At 36.6% G+C, this 24,062-nt stretch overlaps 4 protein-coding genes across 7 annotated transcripts; 1 reads left to right on the top strand and 3 right to left on the bottom strand.

Annotated features, from left to right (window-relative positions):
• Positions 1-4,924: 4,924 nt before the first annotated feature.
• On the bottom strand, positions 4,925-9,092 carry LOC119983705 (protein JASON-like). Of its 2 annotated transcripts, XM_038827397.1 has the most exons (8): positions 8,751-9,092; positions 7,867-7,915; positions 7,653-7,732; positions 7,116-7,363; positions 6,569-6,735; positions 6,015-6,463; positions 5,855-5,937; positions 4,925-5,325 (listed from the first exon to the last, which is right to left on the bottom strand). In XM_038827397.1, exons 1-8 carry the CDS (start codon positions 8,931-8,933, stop codon positions 5,214-5,216), a joined length of 1,371 nt encoding a protein of 456 aa, XP_038683325.1. In that variant the 5' UTR covers positions 8,934-9,092; the 3' UTR covers positions 4,925-5,213. The 2 variants fall into 2 exon arrangements, with proteins under 2 accessions (XP_038683325.1, XP_038683324.1); XM_038827396.1 differs by having other exon boundaries at positions 6,015-6,735; positions 8,751-9,091.
• A 3,200-nt stretch (positions 9,093-12,292) lies between these two features.
• LOC119983371 (probable transcription factor KAN4) lies at positions 12,293-15,016 on the top strand. The gene is made up of 5 exons (XM_038827057.1): positions 12,293-12,516; positions 12,603-12,679; positions 14,185-14,294; positions 14,462-14,549; positions 14,672-15,016. The coding sequence occupies exons 1-5, from the start codon at positions 12,312-12,314 to the stop codon at positions 14,867-14,869; spliced, it is 678 nt and encodes a 225-aa protein (XP_038682985.1). The 5' UTR covers positions 12,293-12,311; the 3' UTR covers positions 14,870-15,016.
• Positions 15,017-15,075: 59 nt separating this feature from the next.
• On the bottom strand, positions 15,076-19,468 carry LOC119983370 (TLC domain-containing protein 4-B-like). 2 transcript variants are annotated; one of them, XM_038827055.1, is made up of 9 exons: positions 19,344-19,468; positions 18,346-18,545; positions 18,180-18,268; positions 17,954-18,092; positions 16,293-16,367; positions 15,927-16,048; positions 15,772-15,847; positions 15,579-15,638; positions 15,076-15,458 (listed from the first exon to the last, which is right to left on the bottom strand). In XM_038827055.1, the coding sequence occupies exons 2-9, from the start codon at positions 18,457-18,459 to the stop codon at positions 15,330-15,332; spliced, it is 804 nt and encodes a 267-aa protein (XP_038682983.1). In that variant the 5' UTR covers positions 18,460-18,545; positions 19,344-19,468; the 3' UTR covers positions 15,076-15,329. The 2 variants fall into 2 exon arrangements, with proteins under 2 accessions (XP_038682983.1, XP_038682984.1); XM_038827056.1 differs by lacking the exon at positions 19,344-19,468 and adding an exon at positions 18,828-19,259.
• A 1,028-nt stretch (positions 19,469-20,496) lies between these two features.
• Positions 20,497-24,003, bottom strand: LOC119984049 (BTB/POZ domain and ankyrin repeat-containing protein NPR1-like). 2 transcript variants are annotated; one of them, XM_038827805.1, is made up of 5 exons: positions 23,775-24,003; positions 23,255-23,379; positions 22,802-22,968; positions 21,565-21,768; positions 20,497-21,053 (listed from the first exon to the last, which is right to left on the bottom strand). In XM_038827805.1, exons 3-5 carry the CDS (start codon positions 22,881-22,883, stop codon positions 20,791-20,793), a joined length of 549 nt encoding a protein of 182 aa, XP_038683733.1. In that variant the 5' UTR covers positions 22,884-22,968; positions 23,255-23,379; positions 23,775-24,003; the 3' UTR covers positions 20,497-20,790. The 2 variants fall into 2 exon arrangements, with proteins under 2 accessions (XP_038683733.1, XP_038683734.1); XM_038827806.1 differs by lacking the exon at positions 23,255-23,379 and having other exon boundaries at positions 23,775-24,002.
• Between the last annotated feature and the right edge of the window lie 59 nt (positions 24,004-24,062).

Raw genomic sequence — 24,062 nt, forward strand, 5'->3', positions numbered from 1 at the left:
GGTCAAGTCTTTGATTTAATGAGACAAAGTCTTTACGAAATGAGAAGCTTCTTTTCGGTTGAAAAATTCACTAAAATTTCATTCATTCTTTTCAACATTTAAATGAATTAATTAATGTCACCTTTTTTAAAAAAAAATAATTTTCTGAGGCTTACTTAAAGAAAATGACATGTATTCTAATGTCTTCTCAATATATTACTTGAGTGAGAACAAATAAAATTACTGCAATAACAGATATGCTAGCATTTTTACTAATTACGTACGTATAATAGCAAAACTATTATCGCAATAGAGTCATGACAAACAATAATGGAAATTCTAAAGAGGAAAATAATTAACGGATTTGCTAGTATTATTTTTACTAATTATTTTGTTAAACAAGTTAGTTTGTCTTCATATGTATATGTGTATATATAAGCAATAAAAAGTAAAATGTGGTAGGGGAGATGGTGGATATGCTCTCTCTCTCTCTCTCTCTCTCTCTATATATATATATATATATATGATGATAATGATGATGATTGCGAAAGTTAATAATAGTTTTACCAAAATAATAATATTTAAGAGGGAGGGATTTTGTAATAAAACTTCAGTTTCAAATGTTGTCATGATTTTGTAATAAAATGTTGGATTTCCATCTATAATCTAATACATCATGATTTTGTCTTATTCTCTCTTCTTTTAGTGGAAGTATATATAGAAGAAACAAAATCAAAAGCTCTAGTTTAAATCTCAACTCTACAAACCGGCCAGTAACGCAAACAGTAGGAACATATCTCAACAAGGAAAGGTAGTCCATGGAGAAAATCCTCCAAAACAACAGATCTAAGAAAAAACAACCTCAAATCGGAACAACTCCCATAAACAACTCGTTAGTTGACTTAAATAATATATTGCACCAACCAATCCAATCCAATAGATCCAAGAGAAATCTCCACAAGATAGGTTGCCAATCGGCCTAGATCCAGTCAAGTTGGTCACAAGAAAATGGGAGAGGTTACTAGGCTAGCATTTTTTATGAAGAGATCAATGAATCTTTTTATCTATGATCCGCCCGTTATGGAAATTTCTTCTTCCAGAATTTGGAAAGGTTGGGCACCCCCCAAAGTGGAATTGGCTAACTTTATGTGGGGCTAGAGAAAGACTTTCAAAAATTGGTGCTCTAGACCTCAGTGATGCTTCATGCCCGTTCTGCCAAACTCAAGATGAGACAATTGATCACCTGTTTCAGCGCGCATTGTGAAGGCCCTTCTCTGATTTGGTATCGTATTCTAAATTGGTGGGTATGACTTGGTGTAAACCTTGCAGCATCTCTAAAGCTTATGAAGAGTGGCCTTCTTTTGCTGTTGGCAAATTAAACTCAATTAAATGGATTTCGAAAGGGATTTCCATTCCATGGAGACTAGATCAAGATATGAATGCCATTAAACTTCTTTCAGAAAAAAACTAGCTCCTATTTCATTTGTCCACACTTGGAGAGAGTCAAGAAATGATGGATGGTTGCCTGGTTCCCAGCGATTTGACTTCTCTAGGTTAAGGTCCTTTGGGTCTTATTGAAACTGGTGGCTGCTTTGGTGTGGTGATGGTTTGGAGATTTCTGGACTGTGTGGCTGCTTTTGGTTCTGGAGGTCTTGCCTTCTCTGGTTTGCCATCGGACAGGGAGCTGCGCATGTTCTTTGTAGCTTCTCATCTTGAGAACAGTGTTTTTTTTTTTTTCTTGGGGTCTTTGTTGCTTCTCCTATGTTATGTTGTTGCTTCTCCAATTTTAGGCCCAACTTGATGATGTCTTGTCTTGCCCAAAGGTATATAAATGGATCAAGCCCAATGAGAGTTCAACTAAACGCAGTGCTATATTTGAAGCCCATACGACCCCCGTTTCCAAAAAACAACGGATGAAGCCCATTTAACACCCCGACTACAGTTCCTCTTCATTCTCACTGATCAGATCTTCGTCTTTGGGTAACCCCACCCCAGTTTGTAGGAAAACAGGACCTGCATGAGCATGAGCATGACCATGGTGTAGAGTGGTGCTGGTACTTGTGTGACTCAACTTCTAGCCACTGCTCCACAAGACCCTTATCTTCTATCGTCTTCCCAGCCAAATCACTGTCCATCCTGGGACTTGTATTTCTCTGCATACTACCTTATGATGGCACGTCATCTTGAATCACAGGAAGCTCTCCTTAAGGCTGCATATTTTATGCGGATTTAGCAAATTCAAAGGTGATCATTCATTCAACATATTAAATATCAAGGTTAAGAAGAATAAACTTAGCTGTACCTTGATATATTCAGGGTGTTTGTGTTCTCCCTTGATGAGATCGACTGGTACAGTCTCAAATTCAATACCCTTTTCAATAAGGCAGGCAATCACCCTTTTGGGTGAAGCATAAGCAGGACCATAGACCTTCACCACCATATTTTTCGGTCTCACACGACCACTTTCAAATGATATATCTTACACCATTTTTCATTCAAATCTAAGAAAATTCAGAATGAGGTTAATAAGCTATTCATCATACCCATCTACTCAAACAAGATTTTCTTCACCATTTTTCATTCAAATCTAAGAAGTAGAAGCAGAAGATAGTTGAAGGAAACATCCATAAATTTGGAGGAATAAGCTAAAGTGGTACTATTGCTAGTCCTAATATCTCTCTCTTTTTTATGTGTGTTATCTCATACATTGCAACACAAAAAAAAAATCCAGATTCAGTCAAAGAGTTCCGTCAAGCAGATCAGAAGCCACCATGCAAAAAGTGAAGAAGAAAATTTCCATCCTAAGTCCATAAAAATACCACACAGCCCTCTCCTACAATTTCCACCATAATCGTTCTATCAACTTCTTTAAATACACATGCGCTTGCAGAACCGTACATAGTAACCAGGAATGAGATCCAACTTCTCATACATCCACCATAACCCTGCAGACCAAAACTACAAGTACATACACATAATGGCATAATTAAGATGCTTAAGTCTTGCATGCTCACTTGCAATTTATACAAGCACACCAGATAAAAGCTCAAACTTTCAATATTAAATCTTCCTCAGTGGAGTTCTCTCTCTGCTTCTTTCTTTAACATAAAGGATAAGAACATAAGGTTACAGAAGAGACGGTGCAAGTATTTAAAGAATCAAGGCAAAACTAGAGAGAATAAAAGGCTGAAGGCATCATCAATGAATGAATCATTTGCAACATCCCATGCTACCACCACCGTTAAACTCACAACACTAAACCACTGTCACATTCAGCGCCACAACAGCAGCAGCAACAGTAAAGAAAACATCAAACCACAGCAAGTATCATAAATTCATAATAACAAGCCCTAGGATAAGTAGCTCTTCAAATAGCTTAAGACTACACCTACAAACCCTAAGGTAGACTTGTATCTGAAAATCAATCATTTATTGTAGCAAAATTTCCCATTCCCCATTAAATTTGAACCAATAAACTCTAAAACACTAGCTCTCTGACTATAGGTATTCCAACAGATTAAAATTTGAATTGTCGTGCATAAAGAAAGAATCTTTTGAGCTCTCAATCCTTGAAAAACTTGATGACACTGGTTATCTACGAAACCCGACATGTATAATGGCATAATTTTCATACTTCATCTTGTATTCGAAATCCAAAAACCCAATCCTGAAGCTCTAAAACTCGTTGAAAGTAATGGCATAGCCAGTCACGAAGAAAGCTTTGAGCTTTCAAACTTCAAAATAACAGCAGGAAGACCCGTACCTCCAACACCCCACATTTATTATGCAACAATTTTCTCACTTAGCTAAGCTCTAAAACTCTGTATATAAGAAATTCAAACAAATTGAAACGCCATTACCAAGAAAGCAAGATGCTCTGAGCTTTCAAATCCAAGAGAAAACTATCTTCAAAATCCAACACCTATAATGGCTCAAAATTTCCATTTTAGATAGCAATTGAAATCACAAAACCCTAAAATCCAAACAAAGCATCTATGAAACGCTCACCGTTATCAAGATAGATTCAACTCAACAAATCAAGGACAATAATAAAAACCCATGATATGTATGTAAGCTGGAATGAGAAATTTATGAACCTTCAGGAGCTTAAAAGCTTCATCATCATAAGGCTCAGAGGGGAGCGACAAAGAATAACCGTACAGAGGAGAAGAGGAAAGACGAGCAGCAGAAGAAATTGAATTCAGATTGAAAACTATATTGCTTTGAAGGACATCATGACATTCCCCCATCAGGTTTTCGGCTCCACATTATTCTTTCGCCGCTTCAAGCGCTTTCCATTCCCTCGGTAAAGCTCTTGCGGTTTCTCCCCCCATGACGGCCGAATTTGTTGTGGCCAGCTCCTATTTATACGTGGTCACCCCTCTTTCCTTCTTCAGTAATTTAGTCTCCTTTTCTTTGTGTTTTACCCGACAACGGATTCATTACCGCCCTGCCCGACTTTCAACCCACTGAAAATTAGAAAGTGGAGGCCTAAAATTAGCACACCATACAATGAATCAAAAGAAATTTTATAGAAGGGGAATAGTAAGAGGGAAAATTTTAAATAAATCAGTGCAATTAGCCATTTAGGGGTGGTCTAGTTGGTTGAAAATAAATCTTTTCAATTAAGGGAAAAGTTCAACTCTTCACGTCAATATCTCACGATTTATTGAGTGTTTGAGGAGAGTGAAGCGATCCAAATATCTAAGTTTACAAGGGTCAAAGGTCCATGAGTTTTCGTCTTAAGAAAGAAAAAATTATTTAAGGATGATCAAGTTCATTATAAATGGACTTACCATTTTACACAATACCAAATCATGAGCTGATGGATCATGATTCATGAATTCACAGATTTAGTCCAATGAGGTTGGATAATGTGACTTGTGTTGGCTTAAATTTTCATAGTAAATAACATTGGTAAAATCCTTTGCTTTTACAAAATTGGTTGAGTAAACATATTGTGGAAGTTGAAAAAACTTGAAGCTCAATTTATCCAAGACTCGCATGGTCAATGTACATAGTGTATTTATTATAAGCAACTCGTCTAAACCATTTTACACGCCTTGCTTGCCACACAGACAGTTTTGGAATGGGCTCTCATTCAAGGATTCCTCGCAGCAATCAAATATGAACACCCAAAAGTTTCATTTCATGTTTAAAGGAACATGACTACATTCTCCTCCATCCTCAAATGGTGAAACAAACCTCATGCCAACAGCACTTCCACGGATTCTTCAGAATGATACAACTGATTTAGAATGCGTTGAAGGTCGCTGCAACTGAGAAACAGCAGTGTCATTTTCATCACAATCATCAAACACCATGGGTCTCCCATCTACATGCTTCCTGTATATCATTCACAAAACTATAGTCAGAGTTCATACATATACAAGTGGAAGTAAAGACAAACTTACACCAGCAAAATAATAGAAAATTGACTGTACTTTCGATGAGAATTTTACTTGGAACAATGACCCTATGAAATTGCATTCCCAATCCTACTCATCACTAAATAGATTGAGATGAGAGTGGACCCAAGTGGTTATTTTTAACTAATAGATCAGATCGTTCCTTAGCCTAATTCTCTAGCTATGAGGTCTGAGGTCCACAACACGAACCGTGCATTTTAGACGTATGATTAGGTAGCAGTTCCAATGCAACTCTATATATTTATGAACATAGATTTTGCTACATCTCACAGTCTCTAGACAATTTCAAATATCAATGCGAAAAAAGAGCAAAATTGTCGTACGGTTTCAGTGAATGAAGATTTTTGGAGAAAGAGCAAATTTAGCTTCTAACTTTATTTAATCTACTGCTAGCAATAGAAAGTAACATTGAAATCCAAAAACAGCACACGAGGCAGCGAGCATACCTTTGAGAAATGAAACTCTCTTCGGATAGTGCCTTTTCTAACCTCTCCTCAAATGGTGTTGCATGCCACCTTACTTTCTGATCCTGCAACAACAGAAGATTTCATAAATGCAGCTTCCAAGAGGCAAACAATAAGGGAACAAGAAAGCCCTGAAACATACTTCCTTATACTTGTTAGTTGAATTTGGGATTCCATTCCCATCCCACCACTTGGGCGAGATTTGAGGTTGCTCATTCTCATTCCAATGAGCAGCAACAAGCCCAATGATAGGCCGGTCCCCAGGAGTTCTACCAAAGTGGCGCTCTCTGTTAGAAGGTGGCTTCAGCCATGAAGACAAGCTTGAATCTACCTTCACATCATTGTCAAATGATGTTTCTTTTGAAGTCACTTCTGACATAGCAGTTGTGTGCTCTGGCAGCTCAATAGATTCTCTCAGCTCGTCTGGAAGTTGATGGGAGCTAGGATTGCCTTTCTTCAGTTCCTTCCACTGAGATATATTCTCGACTGGATTTGAGACTGAGTAGACATACTGGGATCTGATCCGAGGCTTGCCATCTGTTAAATTTCCTAGGTTTGCAGGAAAAACGGTTCCCGGAGTTTGCATATCATCTGAAAGCTTCAATGGGGTTGGATTAGGTAACGGCTTTGATACACTCAGATCACCTGGAGATCCAGGTCCCCTAAAATATTGGCTAGAATTTTCAGATGAAGAACCTTTAGAGGATGATACATCGATATCACATTGAAAATGCACAGACTTGTTCCCACGCTGAACAGTATCAGGCTCATCTGCAGCAACCTTTACCACATTAGTAATCGGAGTTTCAGTGGCCTGGATAGAATTGATAGAAGTCCTGGTGTTCTCCACATTGGATATGCAGCTACAAAAAAAAAATGGCATGAAGCCAACATAGGCAGTTGTGTGATTGTTGGAAAAACCTTAAGGCATATTAAAAAGTATGAACGTCCATGAAAGATGCACGCAAAGTATTCAGATCTCTATGAGACCTCACCACACCAAAATCAGAAGGGGCAGCATATTTAACAACTTGATGCATTCTTCTTCATTTTCCAAGACAAAAAAGACTTTTAGTTAGATGGCCTCACTTAGTTTCATGAGCTAATGGGTGATACAACTTAAAGATAGACTAGGTTGATCAACACCACAAACTCATTCCATGTCAGTAGGTCACGTGCCCTGGATGAGTAATATAATGTTTATCAACTAGTTGATAACAGTTAGTAAGGTTAAAAATACAACCTCCAAGGGGTTTGCTCCAAAGATTCCAAGTCCTTTCTCAACTCTTCACCGAGCTTAACAGGAGTACGGGGCAGATCGAGTTGCTTGTCCAACTGCAGCTTCTGGATTGATGAGTTGGATAGCCAGGAATGGAACTCTAAAGGCTCTGAACCTTTGTGGCAAAGAGAAGAACCTTTCAACTGCTCAGAGGCTTTTCGGATTTCAGCAGGAGTCTCCGGCAATGTACCACAAGCCTTAAGAAACTTGGCCTGCAAAAACATAATCAAGAAGAAAGCTTTCAACTGGCAATTTTAAATCGATAATGCTAAAGAAAAGCAAGTCAAAAAGACTAACATGATTTGATAAAATGGTAAAATTATAAGGTAAAATATCCAAGAATTAAACAACAATTTGCTTTTCATAGTCAGCTATTTAATCAGGAGTGATCCAATGAAGGTGTGGTTGAACCTTAAAATTACAACAATTTACAAAACTTTTGACGACCGATAGTTGCACAAATATGCAAAAGAACATTACTCCCGAAACACAATTAAATACCTCTTCCTTGAGTTCCTTGTCAATCTGCTGAGACTCCAGACAAAAATTTCCCCTTCCACTGCCAGGAGAATAGTCTTTCTCTATTGAGGGAAGAAAGTATCAAAATTCCATTAAGCAAAATTAAGAATAATCAAAAAGAATAAGGATAGAATTTGACATAAGGACCAACAAAATCATAACAGAATTAACGATGCAGGAATGCCAATATTTATACCTTCCGACAAAAATAAGGATGACAGGCGATTCTTTGATACAACAGTCTCCTGAATCAATAAGTACAACACGGAATCAGCAAATGAATTCCATTATGCATTAAGTAAACATCATGCGTATCTTGGACTTTCAAGCAACCTCAAAAATGATACAACCACGAAAATTCAACAGGAAGCAAATTAGGTTGGTTATCTATTTAAAAGCAGAAAAAAAATGGCAAGAACTCACTTCCTGTTTATGTGCAAAAGGAAACAACGCTCAGAAACTCATGCCAGTGCTTCTGAATATTTTGCTAGCTTTCCAAACAACAAAATAGATAATGACCACAACATCTCTTAGTTCAGCTGTAATTGTCTCTTCAAATGTTAGATTGCCTAATATTAACTAGGCAAAGCTATCTGATAGCTCCATTTTCTATCTCCATAAGGGTCTTTCACCACATCAAAAGGCCAAAAAGAAACATAATTTTTCTTATATTTGGTTTTGATTTTCTCCGCAAATTAAGGGAAGTGTACAGTGATTTCAACTCATAAGCTCAATTTGCATTTCTTCTGAAAATTTAGCAAATCTCAGCAACCAAACAAGGAAGAACAAAATAAATACAGTCTCGATTCCAAATAATCCAACAAATACAGAAACATGTCTGCACGCGTGAACAAAAAGACACCACCTTTGTCCATTTCTTATACCAAAAAGGGTAAAATACGAAGAAAAACAATTTTCTTGGCAACCAAAGATGAAGCCAAACATACGTGGCATGAAAACGATCGCACAAAACTTGAATTTGCGAAAAAAATTTACCGAAAAGGGAAAACAAGAAACAAAATTATATACTTCTTCTGTCGGCAACAAAAGAGAAAGAAAGAAAGAAAGAGAATGACGTACAGTGGAGTTGGATAGCGCAGAAGCAGAATCGGAGGCGATGACGCCTCCTCGACGGCGGCGAGTGTGCCTGTCACGGAAGCATCCAAGGAAAATGCCCATGGCTCTGAAAAAGGATCTGGTAAGAAACCTGAGAATCGATCTCCAAACAAACCCTAACTGGCGCTTGAACAATGCGCATATCATCGACACACCCCCTCTCTTTATCTTTCTCTTCCGCTTCGCTTCGCTTCTCTTCTTTCTTTTTATTTTATTTTTTCCCGAAACAATCACTGAATTGAGAGAGAGGGGGGTTGTTGTGTCTGTTTTTGAAATTTGAACTTGTAATCAAAAGAGGGAAAGGAAAGGCCCCCCGCTCTCTCTGCACGCGATAGCATGGTACTCGCGCTACAAGTGTGTGTCTGTCTGTCTTCTCAGTAGGCCCGTTAAGCAATTGGGCCTGCGAACGCGATTGACGGCTTAATTATTGATAGTAAGTAACACTTAATTTGGTTTTAATACAAATTGTGTAGGCCCACCACTCTCCTTCTCCATCTCCATCTCCATCTCCATCTCCATCATTTGGTGATTCAAATCTCTTTTTTTTTTCTGTTCTTTTCACCTTGATCTATTGGTATTATTAAAACATATTATTGTGTCAAGTGTATATGTATAACATTTTTGGCGTCTTTGTTTGCGAAGCTCCATGTGTTACTTGAAATTGCAGACATTCCACTGCCCTGCCCTGCCCTATATCTCATATCATAATTAATGGAGTTGTTTGCATGCACCAAATAATTATAATATGGTCAATGAAATGGGCTTCTTATGTAGCCCATTTTGAATAATTAACAACCAAAAACAGGGCCAGAAACCAGGCTCGATAAACTTTGCTAGGTCCAATACCTTAGCTTGTTATATATATGTAGTCTTATTACCATAGATTAATATATTGTTCCACAACCTTGAACAATTAAATTTGAATACCAGCTACCTACAGAGACAAGCTAGTCCAGCTTCTCTCTTCTCATATTGCTCCTTGAATTCAAATAACAGTAAGCCATATTGGCATGGACCAATTATATGTTGTAACACATAACAATTAGATATTGTATTTTGGTTCTAAGAAAGGAGTTCATCTGTCTGTTGCTGTTTTCCTGTCTTGTCTGTCTTACTGGTATGATCATGCCAGCATATATACACATGTATTTATCCTAGGCCATATATCTTCCGATGCCCTATATATTCTACCCTCTCTTTTTCTTCTTATATATATATATATATATTCTCTCTCTCTCTCTCTATATATATATATATGTATATATATTCCCTAGAATGGTAGAAAGAAACATGTTAATGTTATGTGAAGGTCGGTAAGAGCTTTGGAAACTCAACTAATTAGTTCCGTCAGATCGATGCCTACTACTTTTGTTTTAATTTCCACACAACTTTTGCAATGGCGGTATAATTGAGGGCGCATCATATGCATATCCTTTTTCTTTTTATATATAAAAATTACACTCTCTCTTAAGTTGCAATAAATTAAAGAGAGATGTATGTATAGACATAGTTGTTTGCATGTGTTCATTGAAAAAGTTCCAACAAAAGTGAAGTATAGTAGTTAAATTATAGGTGACAAAATTTAATTTGCCAAACTAGTAATCGCTTCTGCTTTCTGGTCTCAATTATTGATTACAACTTAGAATTGCCTCAACCTCAATAGATAGAGAGAGACCAGAGAATTTTCAAAGATTCCACTTTTGACTGAAGAGAGATAAGGGCTAGTGGCATCATCAGTTTAGGTAGATTAATAATTGTGCGTCCCCCCTCTCTCTCTCTCTCTCTCTCTCTCTCTCTCTCTCTCTCTCTATATATATATATATATATATATACATATATTTATATATATATATATTGAAGACATATACGTGTCACTTTCATCAAAGAATTAATAAATGGGTTTCTTCTCTTAATTTATGTTACCATATTATTGGTTCATTCGTTTCTATATATGGTCGCTTATTTAAATCTTCTAATGAGGAGATTCATATATATATATATATATAGACTTGCATATGTCCTTTAAATTAATAAAATAATACTATGTAAATGGATGTTGAATGGTGAATAGCTAGAAAGGTTTGAAATAAGAATCATAAAGTAAGAGGAATGGATGACTATATACACACATATATATCAAAAATTCTTGTATGTGGATCAAAAGTGTAAATCAATTTTGTGAACTTGTTTTCAATCATAGATGAGGAGGTGAGTCTCACAACAAATGTATGGTCCCCACTTTTATTATTAGATTTTGTGTTCACAAAGTTGATCAACATTTTTAGTTCACATAGGAGAATTTGTGTGTATGTATAATGAAATATATGTATATATGCATGATTCTAGGATTCTAGCTTGCTAGGGTACGTACGTTACCCTTGATTTTCTTGCACATTGAAATTGGATGGAGGAGAGGGGAAATATTGAATAGAACACGGAATATGATGGGATAGAGACAGATGGTTGAGTCCAAAAGTAGGCACCGTCTTTAATTGAACAAGGAATTTGATTGAGGAAGAGAGAAAAAGATACATTCTCTTTAATTAATCTGCTTCTTTACTAGCTGCTACCACTCCTCTTCTTGACTTTTGCAATTGTGTTCCTACTTACTTTCTCAATTTGAAGCCCTTTATCCCACATATAAAACTTTTAAAAGCCAAAACCTAGGTTTTTGGCACATGTGTAATTGCTCAAAATTGCATTTTCCTCAAATATCACGTGTTGATCTCCTAATAATCCACAACTATGTATTAAGGGGAAAAAAATGATTTCTTATGTCGATACAATATTTAATGAGATTTTGGGATTAGGGACCCAATCAGTGTACCAAAAAATTAAAAAAATTATGAAAAAAATCATAAATGTGTAGTATTTCTTATAATGAATCCGACGATATATTTTGTGTTATGGTGTTTTTCATACGTTGAATATACCCTCGGTTTTTATTGAAGTCTGAGCTACATGCAATGCAATGTGTGTATACAGTATATATACTATTTGTTCGAGTAAATGCTTTGGGGGAGGGGGGTGGTTGGTTGGTTTAAAGCCGATTTTAAGTTACAAAAACTCATGCATGCACATATGCATACGAGGAAAGTTAAAGCTTATTAAAGTAATTTAAAAAAGAAGAAAAAATAGTGTTTGTTAACCCATGTTTATTCCCCTGGCCACAGTGCCTTTCAGTAGTAATGATCATGACTTGGTGTGTGGAAAGAATCCTTATAAAAGAGAAGAAGATCATAATGTTAAATTAAGAAGAGGTCATCCTAAAAAATTCCTCAACCTAGCCATAATAGCTAGGGTTTTTGCTGCGCCAACCTCACACACCAAAAAAAAAGGTGTTTTTATTTTATTTTACGTATGCACTTAGAAAGTTTGAACAGTCTCCCCAAATTAGGTGTTCCCAAAAGTCCATGGTCATAGACATGCCAATATATATACACACATGTGCATGGACTTTTTTGAACATATATATATAGTGAGAGAGAGAGAGAGAGAGAGAGAGAGTAGTTTATATTGTTTTGTATGTGTTTCCAGCTGTATTATATATGTATGATGATGATGATGATGAGGTTTGTTGCTGTTGAAGAATCAGAAGCCATGAGAAGTAATAATATGAAGAGAAATGGAGTGAGACAATACAACAAATCAGAGCTCCCTCGTTTCCGCTGGACGCCTCACCTTCATCATAATTTTGTTCAAGCTGTTGATCGCCTCGGTGGAATTTACAGTAAGTGTTATATACATGTACATATATATATATATATCTTAATTAATTTGATGGTTTTGTTTAACTTTGTTGTCTGGGTTTAACAGAAGCAACACCTAAGCAGATTCTACAGATGATGGGAGTGAAAGGACTCAGGATTTCTCATGTCAAAAGCCATCTCCAGGTACTTGACAAGTATACAGATATATATTCATGAATTCCTAATTGATCGATTAGCTAGCTTGGTAGTCCTAGCTAGCAAGTTTTGCTATAAGGTTTTATCTAGTGAGAAATAAAACATATGTTTGATCGAGGACCTAATTGACAAAATCGATTCCTAAACTCAAAAGAGAATTATCATTCATAATCGATCTATTCCGATGATTAAAACTTTAACATATATAAATCGATCGACTGATTAATTTCACAAATAGTTGTTGCCCTAACTCCACCATAATTAACTCATGAAACTGCATATTCTTGATTAATATTGTAGAGAAAAATTCAAATACAATAAATATACATTTTTTTTTAATTTCCTTCTTTCAATTCCCTTGTCTCTTTATACATCAGATTCTAGCCTGCTAGGTTTGATACTAACCAATGTTGAAATTATATAGGGCAGGCTACATGTGTTATATGTGAATATGACCTTGGAGAATTAGGTATAAGCTATGATGACGTCCAAAACAATCCTCGGGCTTAACGATGTAGATGGTAGGGCAGATGTCATAAGCTGTTCTCAATTCTACTACGGATTACCTACATGTAGGAGTACATGTAAGTTACGTTATAGGAAGCCCCGAGGGTTTGTTCGGAAGACCTCTCTAACGCTTAAGTTGGTAGCTATCAAATGGAGTGCTTTGAGTTCTTTTTCTTAAATAGGTAGTAACTAAACATGCAAGAGTGTAAAACTTGGAATCTTTTACCTGTAGTGGAGGTCCCCTTTCATACGAGTTGGAGGAGTTATAATATTGATAGGAGTAGATCTCTTCTCCATGATCTGCGGAATTAAAGGGAGATAAATCTTATCCTGATTCATTTTCCGAGTAGAATTGGTCCTCCATTGGACACTTAGTCTCCTTAGGATATCTGGTCACCATTGGTTACCGATCGAGCATGTGTGCTCAGAAATTTAAGGAAGGGGCTCCTTGGTGGTGCCAAGGTTCTCTCCTTCTCTTCGGATGTCATCCTTTGTGTGATCTTGTCGGTTATATATGCCTTTTCGATTGATGTCCTCGGTCGATAGCAGATGAATATTACATCGCCCTAGTGTGATATGCCATTTGGGTGGAGATAATTTTGGTATTATCAAGCTAAGCTATATATGTACAAGGGATAACGAGCTATTAATGCATTATATATTGCTGGTTCGGTACCTAATCAGTTTATATATATATATATATATATATAATTTGATGAGATTAAGACAAAAAGGAACATGTATATACAAATAATGTTATGTTTTTGGGGCTGTCACTCGCATGCAACTACTTAAGCTTAATTTAGGCTTATATATATATATATATATGTTAGATGTGCGCGCGAAAGAAAAATATTATTATGATTATTTTACTTGTTTAATACTATTATTTTTAATGAACCTTTACTGCTTCACACAACCTCAAAAGAATCACGAAATAAATTGAATGATGAATATGTGTGTGTGTGTGTGTGGCACCTGCTCAGATGTATAGAAGTGCTGTGAAAGGTCACAACAATGGCATCGTCGACATGAAGAGTTCGCGGGTAAAAAAAGCAAGCTTTAAACATCTTGGAAGGGTCTTCCCTTCTCACAGGTTTGTATAAGATGATTAACTTTATGTATATGTGTCCATCTTCCAAATTCTAGCTACTATATATGATTTAATTTGCCAAGTCAAAGATGAAAGTCAAATGAGTAGGGAGTAGGGACACTCTGACGAACTTTTAATTAATGATCCAATTCAATCATCTTATCTTGCAGGCCAGTAGAAGATGGAACTAGAGAATGGAGCCCATTGAAAGGAAAACATGAATATCATGGAAAAGCTGGGGTGCTCAATGACCAAGAGGTGAAATAATACTTTCTACATGAATATACACACACATACTGATGCTTATAATTTAAATCTCTCATCGCATCTTCAGGAAATTAAGCCCATGTTCACTAGCTTCTTGCTCTGTTTTGCTGCAGGATACAAGCTCAAGCAGTTGCTTTGGTAATGGTAGGTCTCAGGAAGAAGACGACAAGGCTGAGCTCTCACTCTCCTTCACTACTTGCTCTCCCACAATGACAAGTGCACAAGGAACAGACCTCTCTATCAGCATCAACCATCATCAATATTCTACTTCATCACAGACCCATCACATCAACTTGGAATTAACCATCTAAACCATTTCACATAGCCACCATCCACACAAAGTACTACACACTCAAATGGCTACTCTACTTAATATAGTTTCTACACTAATAAAAATGTTTACAAGGATTAGCTAGTCAGTACTGCGAGAATTCATAATGAATTAACATTTGAGTTTTTGTTCTGCTTTCACCTTTACCATCATGGTTGAAAGCAAACATTGGTACTTGCAACCAGATATTCGAAACTCCAAGCTCAACCTTGGTATTTCCAGCCAAAATGATGTTCCCATAATCCTGGTTAAATATGATAATCAAAACTATGAAGCAATTTCTGAGAAGCGCTAATCTTTACATTGCATCTGAATCTTATTGGATTCGGCAACCATGGTTGATCAACCAGTTCAACTACTACACCTCTAGGTATTTTACATTGCATGGAGATCAACACTAGTTTTTATGACTCTTTCAGTATCCTCCATTATCAGAATCTTCACTGCCGCTTTGCTAAAGTCTTCTTCAATCCCCTGATTATCTTCCAAAACCACATCAAGTTCATTACGGATAGCACCACAGGCACCACAAATATCAAAAGCCGCCCAAAACCACACAATTCCTTCAACTGTTCCAAAAGTAAACAGAACGGTAACATGCCGACTTAAAACATCAACATTTACAAAAGATAACAATTTTTTTTAAGTTGTTCAAATTACGTAGCATTAATTTTGCACGTAGTTACTACCTCATCGTAATGCAGGTAGATATGGTAAAACAGGTACATGAAAAGGAGTATTCTGGCAACCTGCAAACAGGTTCATGTTTTAGCAAACACGTCCAAGATAAATAGACAAAGTAATGCTATTGTTTGTGGAAGATCTTCCTCAAACAAACAATAGCATAGAAAAATGAAAATTTTCAGAATTCATTTCTCCTACCAGCCAAGCAACGAACATGACAACCCCATTAATAAGGTATGTCCTAGACTTCTTCATTCCAGCTGTGTCCAGATACCTATGAAATACAAGATAAGCATAAAGAATGGAAATGTCATGATTCCAGAAATCAACTTGCTTTGTTGATACGAAATTACCATCTCAGATTGACACCAGGGGTCGTTGTCTCAGATATTAGAACCATGTAGGTGTAAACTTGTCCTTCCCCTGTCAACATAGCATAAGCTACAGCTGCCATAGATAGTAGATGATGAATAACCTGAAATAGTGATGTCATAACCATGGGTGAGATCAATATGAATATCATGATAGAAGATGAAAATTCTACTGCAAACCCAACTAACAAAAAAAAAGTTCTGTAAGCACATGGCCAGCAGAACACCAACTAGACAATGCTGCCATGGAGAGAAAATTTGAAATGAATATTGAAGATGACAAAAAAGCAAGAAAAAGAAAGCATCCTAATTCAATTGACACTCTTCATCCTACAGAAATGAACTTACATACTCCATTCCACCTAGAGAAGGATAAAACCAAATGATCATCCCAATGTCCGCAATGAAGTAACCAACAGAAATCTGTCAAATTGTATAGAAGAATGAGATGTAAAATTTCTTGATTACAAAAAAGCAGAAAATACTTAAGGCAATGAACATATGCAGGACACATAATAGAATATTCATATATCTAGTACAATTAGAAGAAAACGAGCTAAACAGGAAACAATGCAGATAGGAATTCAAACACAGTTGATGGCATAATTTTGAGCAAACATTAATATAGCAAAGATTTCAAGAAACATGGTGGCATGGTCAGTAGCTTTTAGGATCAATTTTCTACAAAGTGATACTGATACGAATGTCCCACATTGCTTAGATAGGGGACTTGTGATCTATTTATAAGGAGGGCAAATGCCTTCTTTAATCAGCCAACAAGTTTTCTAGGTAGTGACCTATTGGGCTTGTTGGTTACAACCAGCCCACATGTGGGTAGTGGTTGGGCTTGTGTGGTTGGTTAAGGAATGTATGGGCCCGTTGGGTGTGTGTATGGGCGCGCACTTGGCCTGGTTCTTAACAGATACCTAGAGCATACATAGAATCATCCTTACATTTTTCCAGAAGAGATTATTGAAACAGAGAGAGATGCCAAATGGGTGTTGGGTTCTGGACTCTCTCCACCTAGGCCATAAAATTCATCAGAAACAGTATCCTCCATTCTTTTTAAAAGTTGATAAATAGAACACAATATACTTGTTTGGCATATCCATGGAATCCTCCAGTTGCAGCAAAATGACAGAGAAATGACCAGAAAGCAGATGGTCATGAAATATGACAAAAGACAAGAAAGCTATGACAAACGACAAAAGAACAGGTAGTTCATGAGCGAGCAAGGACAGCAATCGAGTAAGATAAAGTTGTGTGAACAACAAGATGAGAGAGTCCATGTATCTAAAACTCCAATAAGATTTTATACTTATCCTCTGGATTACAATCTCTCCCATTTTGGTGGGATTGAATAGTTCCCCCTTTGGAGGATTAAAATGACGCCTAATCTATATACCAGTACTTGCCAATTGGGGGTTGGTGTTAGTACTCCAATCACATGCAAAACATGACTTAAGAGATTATTGGAACAGAGCAGAGGTTCCAAAAGGATGTTAGGTTCCAGACTCTCTATAACTGGACCACAAAGTCACTTAGAAACAAGCCTTAGATGCCCCCTCTACAGATACATTCGTGTGGAAAGATGAAACACATACTCATATAGTGTAAAATAGAAGGTAGCCATATCTTCAGAGAACTAATGCCGCCAACAGCAATGGCAAGCCAAAATTGGAATTCGTATAAGCTATAAGAGGTTCATCTTTTGGAGTGTGAGAAATTTGACGCCTTCATAGCACAATCAACAAAACTTTAGCCACAGGGAAATTCTGCTTTTAGCTTCTGTTTACAAATTATGAATGGCTAGAAAACTACAGCCTGAGTCGTATGTATGCATGTCTAGTACAAAAGCAAAGGAAACTTTAAGCTTAAAACAAGACAGTATTCAGAAGCTTCTGTGTTTTCAAAGATGGATGAGAAATGAAGAAAAAGGTACTCTAATTAATACCATCTCAAGTCCCATGTCATAATTAGAAGGAGGAAAATAATTTAATTGTTCTTACCCCCAGTGCAAATGTAGACAGCGCAGAACTTCGAAGTGTAATAAGTCCAGCAAGTCTTTCGTCAGAAAAGAGATCTGACATGAAGACAAAGTATAACGACAAGGTTGTGATGAACAGGGCATGGATAGTCGATATGGCCCTGCAATAATAGGTTAGACAATATCAATAACTCACATTGAAAAAAAAAGAGATGAAGAAATTTAACTATTTTAATATCTGAAACCACCTGTTATTCCACTCAACTCGCTGGATTTTTGTGAGGTTGGAATAGCTTTTAAAGTAAATAGTACTCATTAACTGCGTAAGATCGTAAACCTGAAAAGAAAGGCACGGTAACTGAACGGATAAGGAAAATGTAATAATATGAAACATTATGAGAAACGATAACTAACCAGCTTGCACGCAAAAATGCCACCAATTATAGAAGTGAATGGCATAAAAGAATCTTCGAGTAAATAATCCTTTAAGAACATCTCTGCCTGATTTTGGTAAGATTTCATTGCCATTGTGTTTCGTTTAGAGACCAACAAACAGCATTATCCTTAACCAAATACTGTTGTAGAGGCTCTTTCAATGCCTGATTCTCGTAATCCTAACATTGATCATCCACCCGAAGAAAAAATCACATTAAAAAACTTGAAAGAAACTTCAAAAAGAGAAGTTAAGCACATAATAACAGTAAAATCATTCAAATGAATCTAAATTTGACAAACATGCATAGATGAAGTAAAGAAAACAACTTGCAGACTTGGAGAAAATAAAAGGTCTTCTTCTCCTGGAGAAAGACAATTTCCATGTTTGTATGTGCTTCACAGAAATTATTGGAAGAGGAACCCCAACAACCCCACATACATAATACCAAAAAAATCCATACCTACAATCTCCTTCGAAAACAGCTGTTCTCCTATTCTTCATCTTACAGTACCATAATAATCACTTCTATGATTGACAAATCCTAAACCTCATGTCCATAGGGACACCGAACGAACCAATTTGACCGTCCACACACTACAAACTCAAATCCAAGATGAAACCCACGTATTATTGTATCCCTCAAGACACAGACAAACACAAAGACACAGACCTATACCGTCAAAGCAATCAAGAAAAGCCACAACAGGAACAAACAAGAATTGATATTTCATATTTGTTTCCTCAACCAACACAAAAAAGGTATCCGAATGAAATAAGAAAACCCATAATTCTCAATCATAATCACCAAAAAAAACCCGGTAAGAAAACTGTTTTAAGACCCGGAAACCAACAATTCGAGAGGCAACTACAGTACCTTAATGACTCTCTACATGAAAGGAAACACATTCAGAGAAACCCAAAAAAGAAAATACAATGATTTGGACATAGACAGGCGAAAGGGTTAACGAGGCCTTACCTGAACCGAAGAGAAGCACCCGGGAGTTTCGGGAAAATCAGGGGAAGCTTGTAGAGCGAAGGGAAAGATGGTGACTTGGTGCGTGTCTTATGGGCTTGTTTTTATATATATTCCTATCAGATTTTATTTTATATAATAGTAATATTCTTTAATCTAATTGAGTTAATTTAATAAATTAGTACGGTACTAAGGTTGGTTTTGCGTGGTCAACAAAACAAGGCAAAGAACCAATGGGCCTTTCGCCTTGAGCAAGTCCAAATAGGCTTTTATACAAAACTTGGCATGTTCCATCCAGGGGTGGCCTGAATTATTCCATCTCCAGAATCCAAGTTAACTCTTCCAGTGGGACGATCTATATATCTGGAGTTTTTATGAATTTAGGGTATTTGAAAAGATTGGGACGATTCAAGTATCCAAGCGGAGAATTCAAGTTCAATTCTTCAAGTGAGTGAGATGGTTCAAATATTTTAGGTTTACATGAGTTTAGGATGCTTGAGAAGGTGGGACGATTAAATATCGAAAAAAAAAATATATAAGTTGAATAGCCTTTCTTTTTATTTTTCTTCAAGGGAATATTTGGAAAAAAAAATGGTTAAATTAAGCTGAGCGTGGTTGTTAGGCTGGTTGTAATTAGATTCCTTTTTGCATTTTTTAAAACAAAGAGGACAATCTATTAATGTTTAGGTTACCAGTTTAAATGACCTTAAAACGACATCCATATTTGATCACTTAGTGGTTTATGATCACAAGAAATAGCCTTTTCTTCTCCATTGCAAATTCTGGAGAAAATTACATAGTTATTACCCTTTTTCTTTTCTTTTCTTTTTTTTTTTGTGATAAATTTGTCTTCTTCTGATATATACTTAAGTTGACACGATTCAAATTGTTAATGACTGCCATACTTTGCTGCATTATACAAAAGGACAGATTCTTCTAATTTATTCTCACAGCACAAATCAGAATTCTTGATTATCATCTAATATAAGGCTGAGAAACACAATGTACAAAGCTCTCGTAATGGATGCTAATTTGAACCCACGACCACGACTATGTTGGTCGTTGGCGACATAACTTTACCAGTAAATCCTTGATCATTACTTGACTCATTCCATAGAGTTGGGTACTCTAGAGATGTTCAAGCAAGCACAATATATAAACCAACAGAAAATGTTATTAACTGAAGTAGTAGGGAATAACTCCTTTCAAGTGTGGAAATTTTACAGGGATTGGCTCCATAAATATTACATCTAACACAAAAAAAAAAAAAAAAAAAAAAAAAAAAAAAAAAAACCAAAAGCGGATGTGCTCAATCAAACAAGCTCAAAAGTATCACTGGGCACTAAGGTTTTCCTAATGCTGTTATGCAGAGAAATCAGGCTCTTCAAAATTCAAAACTCTGAAATCCTTCTCAGATTTTTATGAAAAGGAGATTTAGTTATTCTGTAAGTTACTTTCTCCTGACCTCGTGATTCATACCCTCCTTCAGAGTCGATGAAGATAAGGAGGAGGATGTTAAACCTGGCCGACTATTCTCGGCCATGTCCTTGTAGAACGCCTTCTGCACTTCGTCTTTAAGTTCCATGAAACGCATCTTCTTAACTTCCTGCTCTTCTGAAGTGCCCCTTTCCAGGTACCGAACATCGGGCATATCATCCAAATAGTTATCGAGTACTGCTGAGCAGTGGGGGAAGTACCTCCGACCTGTTTCCACTGTGATCATAGAAAACTCGGCAAATGTTCAAGGGAACAGAGGAAGCTACTGAGGGACAGGGTGGAAAATTTTCTTTTGTCCAAAAGCGTAGTGAAGAATTTACCTAAAAAAGTAAATAGAATAAAAATGTGAATTTTAAAATCTGATATTTACCAGGATTTGGAGTATTGCTGGGAATGTCTCCGTCAATCAAGTTTTCTATGAATATAACTCTGAACTAATGCACAGATGTTGCTGTGAAGCTCATTTAAATAACAATATTTTTGCCAATGTGGAGTATAGTAGTTTTGCCCCACATGCAGAGTGTAAGTTTCTGAGCATGAGCATAACACCAAGGTCACAATGCAACAACATTAAAGTTGCGGAAGAGCCAGGCCCTCATGCTCTTGATTGTAATGTTTGACGTTATAAAGCAATAAACTCAGGCAATTTTGACATGGGCAATTAAAAATCAAAGATCAACAAACTCAGATAAAATCACTAATATAGAGGTTGTAGAGTAGACGATACCCGTTTTACGAAGGGCTTGCAGTCTCGTTTGTAGTCTTTTGATCCGCATTGAAGGGGTTTCATTCAGATCAACCTCCTTTAAATTCCCACATGAACCTTTTGATTTTGAAGCCAGAAGGCCGATGTACACGGAGGTTGAATCTGCATCAGCACTCTCCATAGCTAACCTGGCTTCAGTTGGGAATAATAGCCTTGCAAATGCCACTGCACATGAGAAAGACGTTTGGCAGTTGTACACAGGATGGCAGCCAAAAAGTTTGATGTACAGACTTTAATAGGATTATGGATGAGGAAGCCAAGCCTAGTGATTGAAGATATTTGCCCACATATAAATGTATCCACATGCAATTTTCAAGGACTCTGAGGCCCATGAGAATTAAAAAAGCAAGAGAGAGACCAAAAATACTACATTTGTAGTTCATAACTAGCATCAACATCCATACACACACAGTGACGCGAACATGGAAACAAGACATCCCTGGATATGAAACAGATAAGCACTCATCAATCTGGGTGGGGCCAATGAATTGCACATGGCACACTTATATATATATACACACAGAAGTGATAGGGATCCCAGTTATCCCAGTAAAGGATGTGTCACTCTCTCATTTAATCACCAAGTTTTGTGAGCCCCTACACTTACATCAATCAAGGGACAATATTCATTATTGGGATGACTGGGATCCCTTTTACTGAGATCACTACATTTTTGATATATATATTTCAGGGGGTGGAAACTGGGGTGAATGAGAAAATAAAATCACACAGTAACTATCATAAGAATGAAATGCCCGTAGTTCATTCTTATTAGGTAAGAAAATAAGATTCTATCATGTTGAAGTGCTATGATAGCAATGCCGATCAAAAGTTTATCAAGAAATCTGATGATTTCTGATGCTATAAAAGAAACAAGTTAATCATTTCAACTATGTATAACAAGCCATAAACTCTTCCATACCATAGTACAAATTTATTTTCATATTTCATTGTGGAAGAGATGGCCATTAGATACAATCATCCAAACAAACAACTTAATGAAAATAATTCAAAAGGTTTACGAGTTAAGAACGAAAAACTGGTCCAGACATACGATCTCCTAAGTAGCCAAATCAGGGCACTATTAACAAAACAAGAGTAATGTTCATCGTGGTAAACAAATCAGGAAGCAAATTTGAATAAATATCATAATCAATAGTTGAAAACTAAAAGCATGATACCAATAAAAGAATATCACCTCTATTTTCCAGGTAATCCAGCCTCATTTGTAAGTCATCAGGTATCACTTCTGACGATGAGGATGACATGTTCCCAGACATTGAATCCCTTCGCAGCTCTCTTTCTAGAAGATCAACGAACAGCCAGTCTTTGAAGAGGCTCTTTCAATGCCTGATTCTTGTAATCCTAACATTGATCATCCACCCGAAGAAAAGATCACATTAAAAAACTTGAAAGAACCTTCAATAAGAGAAGTTAAGCACATAATAACAGTAAAATCAGTTCAAATGAATCTAAATTTGACAAAAATGAAAAGATAAAGTAAAGAAAACAACTTGCAGACTTAATGTAAGGTCTTCTTCTCCTGGAGAAAGACAATTTCCAGATTTGTATGTGCTTCACAGAAATTATTGGAAGAGGAACCCCAACAACCCCACATACATAATATCAAAAAAAAAAAAAAAAACCATACCTCCAATCTCCTTCGAAAACAGCTGTTCTTCTATTCTTCATCTTACAGTACCATAATCATCACTTCTATAATTGACAAATCCTAAACCTCAAGTCCAGAGAGACACAGAACCAACCAATTTGACCCTGCACACACTACAAACTCAAATCCAAAATGATACCCGCCTATTACTACTGTATGTATCCCTCAGACACAGACAAACACAAAGACACAGACCTATACAATCAAAGCAATCAAGAAAAGCCACAACAGGAAAGAACAAGAATTGATATTTGCTTCCTCAACCGACACAAAAAGGTATCCGAATCAAATAAGAAAACCCATAATTCTCAATCATAATCACCAAAAAAAAAAAAACCCAGTAAGAAAACTGTTTTAAGACCCGGAAACCAACAATTCGAGAGCCAACAACAGTCCCTTATTGACTCTCTACATGAAATGAAAGACATTCAAGGAAACCCCAAAAAAGAAAACACAATGATTTTGATATAGACAGGCGAAAGGGTTAACGAGGCCTTACCTGAACCGAAGAGAAGCACCCGAGAGTTTAGGGGAAATCAGGGGAACCTTGTAGAGCGAAAGATGGTTACTTGGTATTTCGAGAAAGTGGGAAATCCAAGTTCAATTCTTCAAGTGAGACGGGGGGTTTTTATGAGTTTAGGATGGTTGGGAAGGGTGGGGGACGATTAAAGAATAAGTAGAATAGCCTTCCTTTTTTCTTCAATTAAGCTGAGCGTGGTTGTTAGGCTGACTGGTATTAGATTCCTTTTTGCACTTTTTAAAAGAGAGGAGGATAGTCTATTTACCA

Source organism: Tripterygium wilfordii, chromosome 18 (genome assembly GCF_013401445.1).
Source record: "Tripterygium wilfordii isolate XIE 37 chromosome 18, ASM1340144v1, whole genome shotgun sequence".
In the NCBI taxonomy this organism is placed as follows: domain Eukaryota; kingdom Viridiplantae; phylum Streptophyta; class Magnoliopsida; order Celastrales; family Celastraceae; genus Tripterygium; species Tripterygium wilfordii.